Source organism: Branchiostoma floridae, chromosome 13 (genome assembly GCF_000003815.2).
Source record: "Branchiostoma floridae strain S238N-H82 chromosome 13, Bfl_VNyyK, whole genome shotgun sequence".
In the NCBI taxonomy this organism is placed as follows: domain Eukaryota; kingdom Metazoa; phylum Chordata; class Leptocardii; order Amphioxiformes; family Branchiostomatidae; genus Branchiostoma; species Branchiostoma floridae.
The window spans coordinates 7,683,514-7,697,465 of NC_049991.1; the positions used below are offsets into that span (position 1 = coordinate 7,683,514).

The window sequence follows — 13,952 nt, forward strand, 5'->3', positions numbered from 1 at the left end:
TGACTGTTTGAAGGAATTTTCCCATGCGAGTGTTACAAACTTGCGCGCAAAGACAGCTAATACATTTGTTTAAAATGTTTTACAGGATGCCGTGCGCAAGGTGTACCGGGCGATGGAAGAAGGCGAAGGAGACTTTCAGGGCTTTCGGCTTACTGAACGGTATAGCAACTCCTATTTAATAAGACAATTAAATCGTTTCTCTTGCCATGGCATTGTCAAGACATGATAATAGTACCAGATGTACCGTTTAACATGTTCATTATGTTTATATGACTCCCTTCCGTCAGTAATGACCATGAAAGAAACCCTATGATAACATCCTGTTTGATAATAGCCACGCAACTATGTTCACCCTTTCAAATATAGTCACGACATAACACCAGGGCTTCCTTTAAAAGCAAGCCCTGAAACGAATTCCTCTAGTACTTGTAGATTGATAACATAATTTATTCATTTTTTGGCATAGGATGGACTCAGCAGCCAACCAGCACATTGTGAAGACCTTGAGAGACGAGGTGATGAAAGAGCATGGAGGGCCTGAGAAGTGTCCTTTTTCATCAGCCGAACTGAAGGGTAAGTAAATTACACACCAAGTATGTAAGATTAATCGTTTGAAGAAGTAAGCTCTGATTTCTCCCTAAATATCTTTTTTTCAAACTGCAAATTCAGTGCAAGATGCAACTACGGTTATACTGCAGCAGGGTTGGAGCACTAAATCGCATGTATTGTGCAAATAGCACTGACTTTTAAATCTCTACGGCCAGTGAGCAGAAACTTCACGGTGTCAACGATACTTTTACAAATCTTAGTTTCTATGGCGTTACCTTAGAACCTATATTAACTATTCAAACACATTTGCATATGTGACGACTAAGTCTTGTTGACTCAGGTAAAACCGGTTTTCCCAGTGACATCTCATGTATAGCAGTATTGGCCCTCTATGTAAGTTCATGTCCGAAATTAATCTCCATATCTTATCCAGTTGTAGAAACCGATTTGCCTGCAAGTTTTAAGTTCATTTTCCTTCATTCTAGATGCTGCCAAGAGGTACTATAGATCCAAGAGGGATGACCAGGTGCGGGCCCAGAAGGGGAAGTATGCGGAGCACCGACACTCGGTCAAAAGAAACGGGAGGCAGCAACAGGTTAGTCTTATACACATGTAATGTCAAAGCGCAATTAATACCTGTAGGATTAAAAGTTAACATATGAAATCGTGATTCTGAAGTTTTGTGACTCGTTCTCATCAACTTTTCAATCCAGGAAAATAATGCCACAATGTTACTGAGAGCCGGTATTTCTTTATATCAAGGAAAAAATACTTATAATATATAGGAGATTGTCTCTTAAAGCACAGCTCTTATCTATTGCATTGTTTAATAGTATTTCACTCCATACCACAGGAATATATACCAATTTGTATGCATAACATTTTTTTATTATTCTTACATCAAAAAGCACATTTTAGCCATCGTATTGCAACCAAGTGACAATTGATAGTTAGCTGTATAGTATTTACTTCACCATGGAGAAATGTTTGACATCAGGCTCATATCTCATTTCAGAAACTGGCGAGACGACGAAAGGCGTACAACCTGGCACGCGACAGCTGGTCAGAGAAGTCTAGGACACGGGCGGAGGAGACTCTCCACAAAGACTTCATGTCGTCGGAGTCTTCCGACAGTGAAGTGGAGGGGCCGAAAACCTTCAAGGTCAGAAAGCTGGCCTGGGAGTCAGGAAAGATGACCAAAATCAAGGAGTCGCTGGACGCTGTCGTGCCACTTCGGGGCTCTCCTCGAATCCCTTCTCGTGAGCTTTCGGACAGAAAAGTACCAGAGGGGACCCCGGAGTGGGCGATCAGCAAAAGGTATCAGAACGGCAGAGCACCAGCAACTGACGTTAGCGAGCTGAGACTGGAGTTGGATAGCGAGTAGGACGACAGACAATTAGGAGCAGATTTTGTTTGATTAGTTTAGTGTAGCAGTTTTTTCTCAAAGAGTTTTCAAAGTCAAGTTTGTAGCCACAGAATAGTCGTTTGCAACAACCAATTTGAGTAATTAATGTCAACATTTGTTTGTCCTTTATACTATGTAAACACAATATACTACTAGTAATTACGGCCCCTGTGAGTTAGTGTTTTTTACATGTTCAACCGGTTTTTCCAGGTATGTTTACTTGTATTGAATTATCCCACCAGTTAATCAACCCTTGTAAAACTGAAGAAGAGTGATAAATGTCACCCTAACCGCCTGTAAGTCGGAAATATCTCATTGTTATCGAATTCAATATCGTTTTTTGACATTCATAAATGAGCTATGTTTTTAATCGGTTTAAGATAATCTGATACAACAACATGCTGTTTTCAATGTGATTGCCTTGTGTATATGGAACTCTGAGAAGAGAATAAAAAGAATGTTGACTTGATATTGTGGACTGTTTGTCAATATTTCAGGTTAAGTCGATAGCATTCTTACAGGGATGTATGCCTGCTGCAGCATACACGGTTACACGGCATATAATACTATTCATCACACAATATTTAAGGAGCATTACGATTCTTAAAAGCAGCTTTAATAAAATATTTAAGACTATATTAAAATACTTAAAACCTGCTTAAACCAGACGTAAGGCAAAAAAAATATACGATTTAAGATACATTTACGGTGCTTAAACAATGTTTAAACATTTGGATTTAAGCTTAGTTTAAAGTACTTAAAAGTTGCTTAAATGTGTGCCACTACGTGCGCTTTACGGACTATTTAAGTCGACGTATGACACTCAATTTAAGCAGCATTTACGGTGCTTAAACGCTGTGTAAACATAAGAATTTAAGCATAGTTTACGATACTTAAAAGTTGCTTAAATGTGTGCCACAACGTGTCCTTTACGGACGCACGTAATCATAGCTTAAATATAATATTTCCGAATGCGTAAACATGACGTAATGTAACTTAAAGAATGCCAATACGGTACCCTTAAGCACACTTTAAGAGTGCTTAAAGAGCAGTTTTCATGCAGTGCTACCAAAGGTTTCCTACATTAATATTTAAGGGATATCTCTTTCATGTATGTTTTAAAGGTATTGCATACTCAAAAGGCCAAAAAATCTCGTCACAGATTTATATTCACCTAAGTCAGAAAAAAAAAGTTCTATTTAAGGTTGTATTCCATACGAAGGTGTAAAATTCATTGCATTTCACTTTAGATCAATGACTACCTAGTTCTTCACAGTAAAAGATGATAACTGTTCAGTTTGAAATACCAAGCGCTTTTTACACTAGTTCCCTGCCCCAAAGCTGTACCAGCATTTTCAGTTCTAAATTTGATAGCTTTCTGGATTTATAAGGGAAACAATCATCCTTATATTTTCATCTTTTGAATTATTTAGACAATCCCACCAGCCAATTTAATGCAGCAAATAACATTCCAGACTTTTAACATAATGTTCTCTTTTCAAGTTTACAGAAATTCCTACTAATTTCTATCACCATTTCAGGCTGGAATGACGTGGGTTGGCACAACCCTGACGTCAAGACGCCTGTTCTGGACCAGCTGGCTCATGAAGGCGTCATCCTCAACCAGTCTTACGTCAACTACGTCTGCACGCCGTACGTAATAAGCTCACGGGTCAAACTGCTCGTGCGCAGCAAAATGCATTGTGGGCAATAGGTCAAAGTTGAAGGCCTCTGAAACAAGAATAAGCACATATGACGATACATCAAGCATGTCTAAACAAGAACTGCAAAGTTTACAACTTGGAGGCATTAACCTTCGACACATTACCCACGATGCATCACAAATGTACCGAATATATAGAAAATAAAGTTTATTTTGACCTCTAGGTTTTGAACCTGAAGGTTACGTTATACTTGTGTAACCCATGAGCTTTTGTCGGCGTCGGTTGGTTCACTGCATGTATAGACTTATTTTACCAATTATCATAGCATTGTTACAATCCATAGGTCCAGAACGGCGTTTATGACTGGGTACTTTCCCTACCATGTAGGCATGCAGGTGAGACATTTAATATCTAGCTTATTGATCCCTTCTTCTTTTATGTATCAAGCCTATTGATAGTCCAACTTTTCCGACAAATATTGCTTTTGGTTGAGAAGTTTCATGTAGGTTATTGATCATTTAAGGAACTGGTAAGTGTGGGATCGCCTGGCGCAGCGGCATGATTTGTGCCTCGAGACCGAGAGGTTGCGGGTTCGAATCCGCTGCGTGTCACCGATCTTTTGCCCTTGGGAAAGGCACTTTACACGACTTTCCTCACTATACTCAGGTGAAAATGAGTACCTAGCTTCGGCTAGGGCCGTCCCTCGGATAGGACGTTAAATGGAGGTCCCGTGTATGGAGAGAGTCACACCCCATGCACGTTAAAGAACCCCCACACGTGCGATGGTGCGGTGTGAGTTGGAGCAAAACCCTTTAGCTTCTGTCTGGAGTTGGTGATTCACTTCAAACATCCGGATGGAGGCCTGGCGAACCTCCATTCCGTATCAGCCACACGGTGATTTACATCAGCGGAAGGGTATGGCATAACCCCGCCGCGCCGTGAGTAAGCATGTGCGAACATGCACAGGGCTAGCCCTTGGTAATAGCCACTGGCTAGTTGGGCAACCCTGGCTGTTTGTTAGCAGCTGAACGAATAAAAAAAATAAAAAAATTAGAATATTCATTTAAAGGCTTGCAGCAAACGGACGGCTATTGTACTCACGTGACTCATGACGTCAGTATCGTCCGCCACGATGGATGGTTAAACTTGGGCGCAGCCAATGAATCGGTATCTTTTCAAAACGCGGTTACATATAAGTGTGGTAAACACACAATCATGCATTTTTATGGGTTTGACTCTTTTAGGTCCAACCGACCAGCTAACATTGTTGCCACGTGTAAATACCATATTCAAAATTTTTATATTTAAATACCATATTTAAAAGAAAGTATATATTATGTATGTATGTATGTATATACGAGACTCTGTGTTCTGTAGCACATGGCTATGCTTCCCGAGCAGCCTTCGGGAGTTCCGTCACATTTCACCTTCCTACCCGAGAAGCTGAAGGAGTTGGGGTACTCCACTCACGTGGTGGGCAAGTAAGTCGGTAGTTTGTACCAGCTAGATATGTACTATAGCGGGCTATATAGGTCGGGCTTTTATCATTTATCATGATATTGTGTTTTCAGCTTTAAAAAAGCCAGACTCATAGGGTCTGTTAAGGAGGCTGCTCTAAAGTTATATTGTGAGTGGTTCTGTCTTTCGTTCGTAATCCTTTATTGAATACGCCACAAGGCGTAATGAAAGCATAGAAGCAGCAAGTAGGCTGGAAGGTATTTTTAGGTACAGTTTGTATTTTTGGTGACACTGTCAGGGAGCAAGCCTAATAGTCCTTATCGCAGATAGAACGCGCGCAAAGGATGCCGGGACAGTTTGTGGTCAATCGATGTTCTAGTATATAGAGCGCTGCATTGCGCGACGGTCTTGTAGCGCGTGTGTTGGTGTAACTTTAGGGCAAGGATGACGCATCACGCACGCGTGCCGCGACGCAAGTGAGAACACCTGGCAGGTGCGAACACCTGTTCTAAAGAACATTCTAGAAGGGTCAGTTAACAATAAAACAGATTTGATATTGGACGCAGTGGCATTATGGATTTGATTAAGCTTACAGATGGAAGGAAGAAGGGTATGCTAATTACGTAATATAATCCGCCATACTTCAAACACATGGACACCAGTCTTCAAACTTCATTCTGCAACGGCCTGAGTCGGACTGACACCTTTACTTGCTTGAAATTTGCACGTTATGTGATTTCAAAATGTCGATTATATATGCAGACTGCAAAAAAAGTGCGATAGGGCGAAAAAAAACAAGATGCTGAAAAAAACAAGATGGCTACATTTTCAAGAATAGGCACCATAAATTTGTGATGACTGTTGTAAAAATTATTGAAGCCACAAAACATGGTATCAGAGCCAACAAGGCAATCATTCCTGTATTTAAGACAGGTACTGGTGTGGTAAAACTGACACTAGTGTGGTAGACTGGTATCACCAACGAAGTTGGTAACCACATTCATAGCTTCCATATTAATGTCACCTTTACAGCTATCCAATAAGTTCCATTTGTACAACTACAGTCCTGGGTACCTCGCAAGTGTCACTTCTACAAGTACAATTATTAGGCTACAACACGATACATTTGCTCATTTTGGTACTTTATCGTCATGTTGACCATCCCTGCAGAAGAAAAAGTCTTGTTGTTTTTTCTGAAATCAGGCGAAAATTAATGCGCGCGCTGATGTCATCCATAAAATTAACTTGCTGTGGCCTTACTAAGTGTATCTAAGTATTTTCTCCCCACTTCAATTGTTAGACCCCTAGGTTTTGGATTTGCAAGTGGCTCCAGCTGCGGTCAGTGATTTATAGCTCGCTGTTTTGGCATCACAGTAGATCAACCTTTGTCTATTTGATTGGAAACCTTCTTTTGGTCATCTTAAGTCCGAGGTTAAGACGTGTGTACTCGTTGAGTTTTGTTGGACAGTTTGTGGTCATTTCAGCTGCGCGGAGCGCCATGACGAGCGATGCGGTAGGTGTCTTGGTTTGTTTATGTCGATTAGAAAGAAATTGGTATTTGTCCGATGATCTTAACCATTTACAACGTCTACATACTTCGAAAAAATATACTGGTATTACAAGACATGTCGGCGGGGAAGTTAATGCGAGGCAGTGTCGACTGCTTCTTTGTTAAGGTTCCGGTTCGGAGTTTTTTTTCACGATTCTCGGCCGATTTGACTGTCTCTGAGAAAAGCACACTAGCGCTTCTCAAATCACCGTTTTTCGTACTCTCCAAGCAGAGGTCGAATCGCGCAGATATAGTAGTAGTCGAAAAAAATACACTCGCGCTCTTCCTACCTCTGCCACAGAACACATAAGGGCGGAGATATCCTTTCAAAATCCGTGTTAGAACTCCGCCCTCCGAAGCATAAAAAGATCGTTAGCCAAATAGTTTTACTACCCCGGATTAACTCGCACCCGGCACATGTTCCGCGGGCCGCGGGCCGCGCCAGCACCCGCTGCGATCTCTATTCACTGACAACAATGGCCGACGTCATTCCTTCCCGGTACATTGAAAGTATCATGACGTAACTTCCTACACCCTGAAAAAATTTTGCATCAATTACAAATATAAATGACATGTTAATATATGAATTAGTAAATTGTCAATTCAATAGATGAACACGCTAATCTATATCTGAGCATGTGGTAAACTGGGAAAAACGCGAGTGAATTACTTTTACGGCTGCATGCGGTTGTCGCAAAACGGTCAGCAGTGCGTGAAGCCCGAGTTTTAGAACGTCAACTATGACTGGACAACTCTCGTTTTTAACTTCTGTTTGACATCTGACCGTACCTTAGTACAAGCGATTGTCCAACGTTTCTAGAACATAGGGACACAAATAATAGCTTGTTTTGACGTATCATGACTCGGCCACAACCGATTTTATGGGGTGTTGTTTGCTCCGACTGGCAGACAGGAAACACCCGCGGCGCGCAGGCAGAAACTCCTAACTCCCGTCCAAAACTTAGCACCTAGTTACAAAACGCCCTGAATGTGTCAAGGTGATTAGATTTAATAGCCTTGTACTGTTCCGTTCTGTGGCAGAGGTAGGAAGAGCGCGAGTGTATTTTTTTCGACTACTACTATATCTGCGCGATTCGACCTCTGCTTGGCGTTTTTCGGACAATTCAATGTTTCCGATAGAAAAGGGTGTCGCTGACCGACAGACTCATTTGTCATTTTCTGTAGACATGTTATTTTTGGTAGAAACCATCAAAAATATAAGCTTTTCACCAACAAATTGCTAATTTGGGGCCATTCTCTACAGGCCCCTACACGGTAAAAATAAGTTTTCCTTGGATAATGACTAATATGGCAATAAAGGTCAAGACTTCTTCTGTATACTAAGTAAAAAGGAAGAAAAGTTTTCCGATACGTTTTCCGCGAGCTCCGATGGCGCTAAAACACCCAAAACGCACATAGAATGCACCATGAAATCTCCGACACCATAAAACGCTACGAACAACAAGGATTTGGAGAAGTATAAAAGATTAATAAATATACATTGCTAAAGCGATAGCCGGAAAATCGACAGCCAAAACTACCGAGACAACCTCTGATTTGCGTCTTATTCCGAACCAGAACCTTAACATGTTAGAAACCAATTATGATTGATTGCTCAACTAAGGAGTTTTCATCTTGAATTACTGTACTTGTTGATGTTTAAAATCTTAATAACAATGCCCGATCCAGAAACGCTTCCAAAAGAGCTGTGGGAGAACGACTTAATGAATGCCCAATTGCCCAGTGATGACCAAGTAGAGGTCTATGTCATGGCATGTAAGGACAGCAGGAATTTGGCCCAACATTGTATTTTATGCCTCTTGGTTCTACATGAAATAAGTCGTGAAGCAAAGCTTAATCAGTACAACAATCCATTTCTTTATATTGCTATGATTGTTTTGATTATTCAAACACAACGGAAGACATCTGTTTTTTACAAATGTTAAGTAAACTTAACTGACCCTTCTAGAATGTTCTTTAGAACAGGTGTTCGCACCTTCCAGGTGTTCTCACTTGCGTCGTGGCACGTGTGCGTGATGCGTCATTCTTGCCCTAATATAAAGCTACACCAACACATATATGCGATACAAGACCGCGCAAGGCAGCGCTCTATATACTAGAACATCGATTGACCACAAACTGTCCCGGCATCCTTTGCGCACGTTCTATCTGCGATAAGGTCTATAGTATAGATCGTTTTCAAAGAACGTTCGAAAACCGCTTCGTCACGCGTGGGCGCCATGTTGGATGATAACCTGGATGAATAGAACACAGAACGGCGCTAGCAAAGTTACCTGTAGGCTCAAGTGTGCTGTTTTGTCTCCGTACTGTGAATCATTAAGTGATGTATAGCCAAGGCTAGATATCAGGACAAAGTTGCAATAATAGGTTTGATCCATATGCTTTAAGAGAAAAGGCATTCAACGATCTAACGCTGGTGCCGATGGTTGAATACTCGGACATCTGTTACCGCTACCTTGGGTGACTATATAACGTTATTTATGTCATACCTGTGACGCGAAAACGTTCGATACGGGTGTTCCGGACCGTGTGATAACTTTCCGTATCACACGGGTTCTAAGTTGTATCACAAAGGCTTCCTTCGAGTAAATCGAACTATTTCGAACGGGCCGAATACGGCACTGTTGAAAATCCGAATACCGGATTCGGACGTTAGAATTGCTGTTGTTACAATCTTTTGTTCGAGGACTCAACATTTTTTGGTGCATTTCCCATTGAAATGTGTGTTTTCTCAGGTGGGAATGACATAAATAAAATACAACACGTTGTATTCCGCATCACCCTCGGTCCCAGCCCTCCCGCGGGTCGGATCACCCTCCGGCCTTCGGGCGATCCTTCCCGCGGTCGGGCTGGTACCTGGGGTGATACGGAATACCCCGTGTTGTATTCTATTTGTACACTCCTGTCATATAGGCTGCGCGCGGAGGACTAGACTAGGGACTGACCCCCCATGGCACGCTCGCACGAACCCCGACTCTGACTCCGTGTGACGGTTATGGTTTTCTAATCTGGTCAAAACTGAGCTGCGGCGTGCTTCAGCCAACTACGGCGTAGTTTGACAAGGCGCGACGTAATCTGGCGAACTCCCGCGTAGTTCACACAACGAGCTTCAATACGACTTGACTTTCGGCACAGGTACGTATCTGAAGTACGGTCTGACTCAACTACGTCGTAAGTAACCATAGCCTGACTACAATCGCTCTCCTAGCCCGACAGTTACCGCCCCCTCATTAAACCCAGCCAGCGAGAGATTGTGTAAACACATAATGTAATGACCCAAACTACGTATTTTCAGCCATACTGCGACAAAGTTGGACTACAACGTCTTACCCCACCAATTTGTACATCACCTTGACACCGTTACGTTATTGTATTCTCCCCCCAATACGCTAAACTGAGAACAAGATAAACATTCGAGTGTATCGCCATTATGAAAACTAGAAGACATCCCTGAGGGTAAGGTTTGGCCGTTTTGCAGGAGGACAGATCAGTACATGTTTTCTACAATAATAGCTGCGCATATGTGTGGTAACCTGCATGCTATGAAGCTTTTCAAACCCTGTTCACAGCGCGCGACAGAAGACAACCTTCATTTCTTCAACTAGAATCTACACAGTAAATATATTCCCACCTGTGAGACAAAGATGGTGACAACGTTAGAAATCTTCAAGCTTGTAGTGCTGACCTGCCTGTGTCACACCCTGTCTGTAGATGCTGTCTAACCGGTTAACATGTCTTTTCGTATACGAATACACTTGACTTGACTTGAGGTAAAAAGTTCAACTGCTGACGTGGGAAACGTACATGCTCATTGTGCAAATAACTGGAATTATGAAATGTAAATGCGCCAGATTTCATAAAATGACTCTAATGAAACTATTTTACACCAAAGGAGAGTGCTATTTTCTAAAAGACCACATCTTTATGTGCACAAAATCGACTATATTTGTAACAATTGATCACAGATGAGCAAACTCCGCACCGGGGCCATGTTGGCGGGCCGATAGAAGAGTGATTCAATCGAGTTAAAAAAGGGATGGACTGTATGAGTAACTAGTGTTGTTAGATAGATACGGCGAGTAGGCTGTATCCTGTGTTCATGGACCTCACAACAAACATCCAGCCCTAAATAATAATAAAAACTTCTTTCCACGTACGTGTCCACCACGTGCAACACAGCCGTGTGGAGATTGAGCAGCTTATCATCCAACATGGCCGTTCGAACGTTCGAACGCGACTGTGACGTCACATGAAAACGGTCTATAACATTGTGTGCAGATTCAAAGAATTCCAGGAATTGTACATTTTCTTTTCAGTCCAGGTTTGAGTCTTCCTATTCTTAAGTTCACAGGCCACCGCTACCATGGCAACAGTGGCTTCATTGCCAGCCTCGTTGCGACTCACAAACATAAACACAGCAAGTGCAGGTAATTATTTTCTATTTCAGGTGGCATCTTGGTTTCTGCAACTGGAACTACACCCCGACGTACCGTGGGTTCGACTCCTTCTACGGCTTCTACAATGGGCAAGACGACTATTATCAACATACTGTTGGTACGTTATGAAGGCGTACAAAGAGAGCGTGTAATGATAACCAATGTTTTGGAACCCCAGAATTAAACTTATCATACACAGGGAAGAAAGGCAGTACCATGCATCGACAAAGATTAGCCAACAAGATAGTTCAGAGTAACATTAATATTTTGTGGGTTATGTCAACGTTGAAGTCTGAAGACGTAGAATAGACTGTGTACCCTTGTTAACGTATTAATCTTTCCATGTTCGCAGCGGGTGGTCTTGACCTCAGGGACGGCAAAGAAGTCGTGAAAACAAGGAATGGAGAATACAGTACCGTAAATAACATTCATTTGTCATTACTTTCCGTTGCTCTTGCTTCTCATTATCATTTGTGTCCATAAGGCAAAAATAAATATTTTAGTTTACACTGTTCGTCACTTTCTTCTTTATTCTCAGTTAAGTAGTATATAATAGACATAATTAGTACTGTCAGTCAGGTGATACAGCCATTAGCATCATACATGTACACTGACCATCTGAAGTGGCTGCAGTCGTTTAATACCTCCTCTACTACTTAGGATAGTCAGTATCGTATTCTTTTATTGTACGTTTTCACTGAAATGTGTCTATTTTACAGTACTTCTTTACAGACCGGATTGTTGACATTATTGAGAAGAATCCCCTGGGCTTGCCACTGTTTTTGTACCTACCCTTCCAAAATGTGCACGAGCCGTTACAGGTTAGTACCCATAATGATGGTAGCCAGTTTGAGAACTTGACAACCATTATCATTTCTACCGTGGACATCCATGATTGTTACGTTGGTATCGTGGCAGTGTTTTCGTAACGGTTAGGGTTTTTGGCTCAGGACCCAGAGGTCCTGGGTTGGAATCTCTTGACATGCCACCAATGTGAACATGAGTACCTAACTTCGGTTAGAGATGCCCCATCGGAAAGGACGCTAAATGGAGGTCCCGTGTTTGTGGGCAGCCACACCTCAAACATGTAAAATTCACACTTGTCGAAAACAGCGAGGATCTTTCCCAATGTGAGTGGATCTAAAAGTGTACGGACTTTTCCGAGAACCTTCGTAACGATGCTTCTCCTGTCAAATCAGCTAGTCCTCACTCTTAGTGAGCAGATGAGATCGCCTCCTAATGTTTCTGGCACATTAGGAAGTATGATATGAGACTCTTCAATATCATGAGCCATTTCAAACATTTATTAAGCATTTCTTTTGCAGGTTCCGAAACGGTTTGAGGATATGTACGCCAACGTTCAAAATGAGAACCGCAGAATCTTCCTTGGTAAGTTCAACATTCTAAAGGAACATGTGTCACCTTGTTAAACATGTTTGTCGCTGTTCTGTACAGCATAGTTGGTGTTGTCATTATCAATTAGCGAGGAATTCCTCCTCACACGTGCGTGCCAGGCGGGAGAGCATTGTTCCTTTAGTACTCCAATCCCTTCCCACATAACATGAAGTCTCTCTCCGTCTGCCACGCCAACGTGAGAAGTCTACCTGCTAATGATTTTGTTAAACTCCATGAACTCGAATCTGTTGCCCTAGATGTCGGATTCGACGTGATAGCATTAACAGAAACTTGGTGTGATGAAACTATTCCCGATTCAGATATTAGCCTGTCGTCATATCAATCCCCGTTACGACGGGACCGCGACAGACATGGGGGTGGAGTTGCGCTTTACGCATCCAATAATCTACCGTGTAAAAGAAGGTCTGACCTTGAAACAGATGGTTCTGAAACAATCTGGTGCGAGGTGAAGCTAAAGAACTGGACTGTTTACATTTGTACCTGTTATAGACCACCTGGCCAGAATGTGGATGAGCGCACGGCATTCATAGACCACCTGCAGCGGGCGGTAGATACCATTGTGGACAATGGGCCTTCTCAGCAAAATGCAATAGTCTTACTTGGTGATTTCAATGGTAATTCAGATAATGCAGCTGGTATGATAAACAGATTTGTGTCTGACAATAATTTTTCTCAGTTAATAACGGAACCTACTCGTAGTACCGACACCTCAGCATCTGTGCTTGATCTGATTATTACTGACTCACCAGGTATGTTTGTGGACCATGGTATTCTTCCTCCCCTTGCTAATTGTGACCATGCTGTTACTTATGGAACAATGTCTGTTAAGGTCCCTAAAGTCAACGCTTATAAACGAACAATGTATGACTTTACGAACGTCGATTATGAAGAACTTAATTCTAAGATTCTTGAAGTAGACTGGAATTCCGTGATATCGGATCACATTCCAGACGTGAATGCCTCAGCTGAGGCTTTTATGTCAACTCTCACAGATGTCATAAAGACGGTTATTCCAAGTAAAGTAGTCACTATCCGCCCTAGAGATAAGCCCTGGATGACATGTGAGATCAGGCGCTTACTCAGGAGAAAGAGGCGGCTCTACGGACGGTACAAAAAAACAAATAACTCTAGTTTATTTTGTGCATTTAAACGAGTTAGAAATAATTGTATAGATTTAATTAGAAAAGCGAAGAGAAATCATCGGCATAGCCTCTGTCTTGACCTTGCCAATCCAACTTCTAACCCCAAGAAATGGTGGTCAGTTTCCAAGGAAATCTTTCTTGGCAAGGCGGACCGGGTTCTGCCCTCTTTACTTGAGAATGGAAATGTTATGGCAGACGACAAGGCCAAAGCCGATATTCTTAACAACTACTTTGCATCTCAAACGTACCTGAATACCGATGGCGCCTCTTTCCCAAACTTTGTACCCAGAACAGAACTAGCTCTCAATTCAA

General features: G+C 42.0%; 3 protein-coding genes across 4 annotated transcripts in view; 2 read left to right on the forward strand and 1 right to left on the reverse strand.

Moving 5' to 3' along the window:
- Positions 1–2,423, forward strand: part of LOC118428766 — a 3,517-nt gene extending 1,094 nt beyond the window's left edge. Inside the window, exons 2-5 of the mRNA XM_035838954.1 lie at positions 86–159; positions 467–573; positions 1,035–1,144; positions 1,565–2,423. Of these exons, the coding sequence (XP_035694847.1) occupies positions 86–159; positions 467–573; positions 1,035–1,144; positions 1,565–1,933 (660 nt within the window). The 3' untranslated portion in view covers positions 1,934–2,423. The remainder of the gene's footprint in view (positions 1–85; positions 160–466; positions 574–1,034; positions 1,145–1,564) is intronic.
- LOC118429424 (cell wall protein DAN4-like) overlaps positions 1–10,970 on the reverse strand; it is a 23,876-nt gene extending 12,906 nt beyond the window's left edge. Inside the window, exon 1 of the mRNA XM_035839911.1 lies at positions 10,278–10,970. The gene's annotated coding sequence lies outside the window, so the exon portion shown is untranslated. The remainder of the gene's footprint in view (positions 1–10,277) is intronic.
- Positions 1–13,952, forward strand: part of LOC118428764 (arylsulfatase B-like) — a 26,843-nt gene that overhangs the window by 6,764 nt on the left and 6,127 nt on the right. For both annotated transcript variants that reach the window (XM_035838953.1, XM_035838952.1), the window contains exons 2-8: positions 3,496–3,607; positions 3,962–4,013; positions 4,996–5,099; positions 11,094–11,200; positions 11,435–11,499; positions 11,802–11,903; positions 12,408–12,471. In XM_035838953.1, coding sequence (XP_035694846.1) covers positions 3,496–3,607; positions 3,962–4,013; positions 4,996–5,099; positions 11,094–11,200; positions 11,435–11,499; positions 11,802–11,903; positions 12,408–12,471 — 606 coding nt within the window. The remainder of the gene's footprint in view (positions 1–3,495; positions 3,608–3,961; positions 4,014–4,995; positions 5,100–11,093; positions 11,201–11,434; positions 11,500–11,801; positions 11,904–12,407; positions 12,472–13,952) is intronic.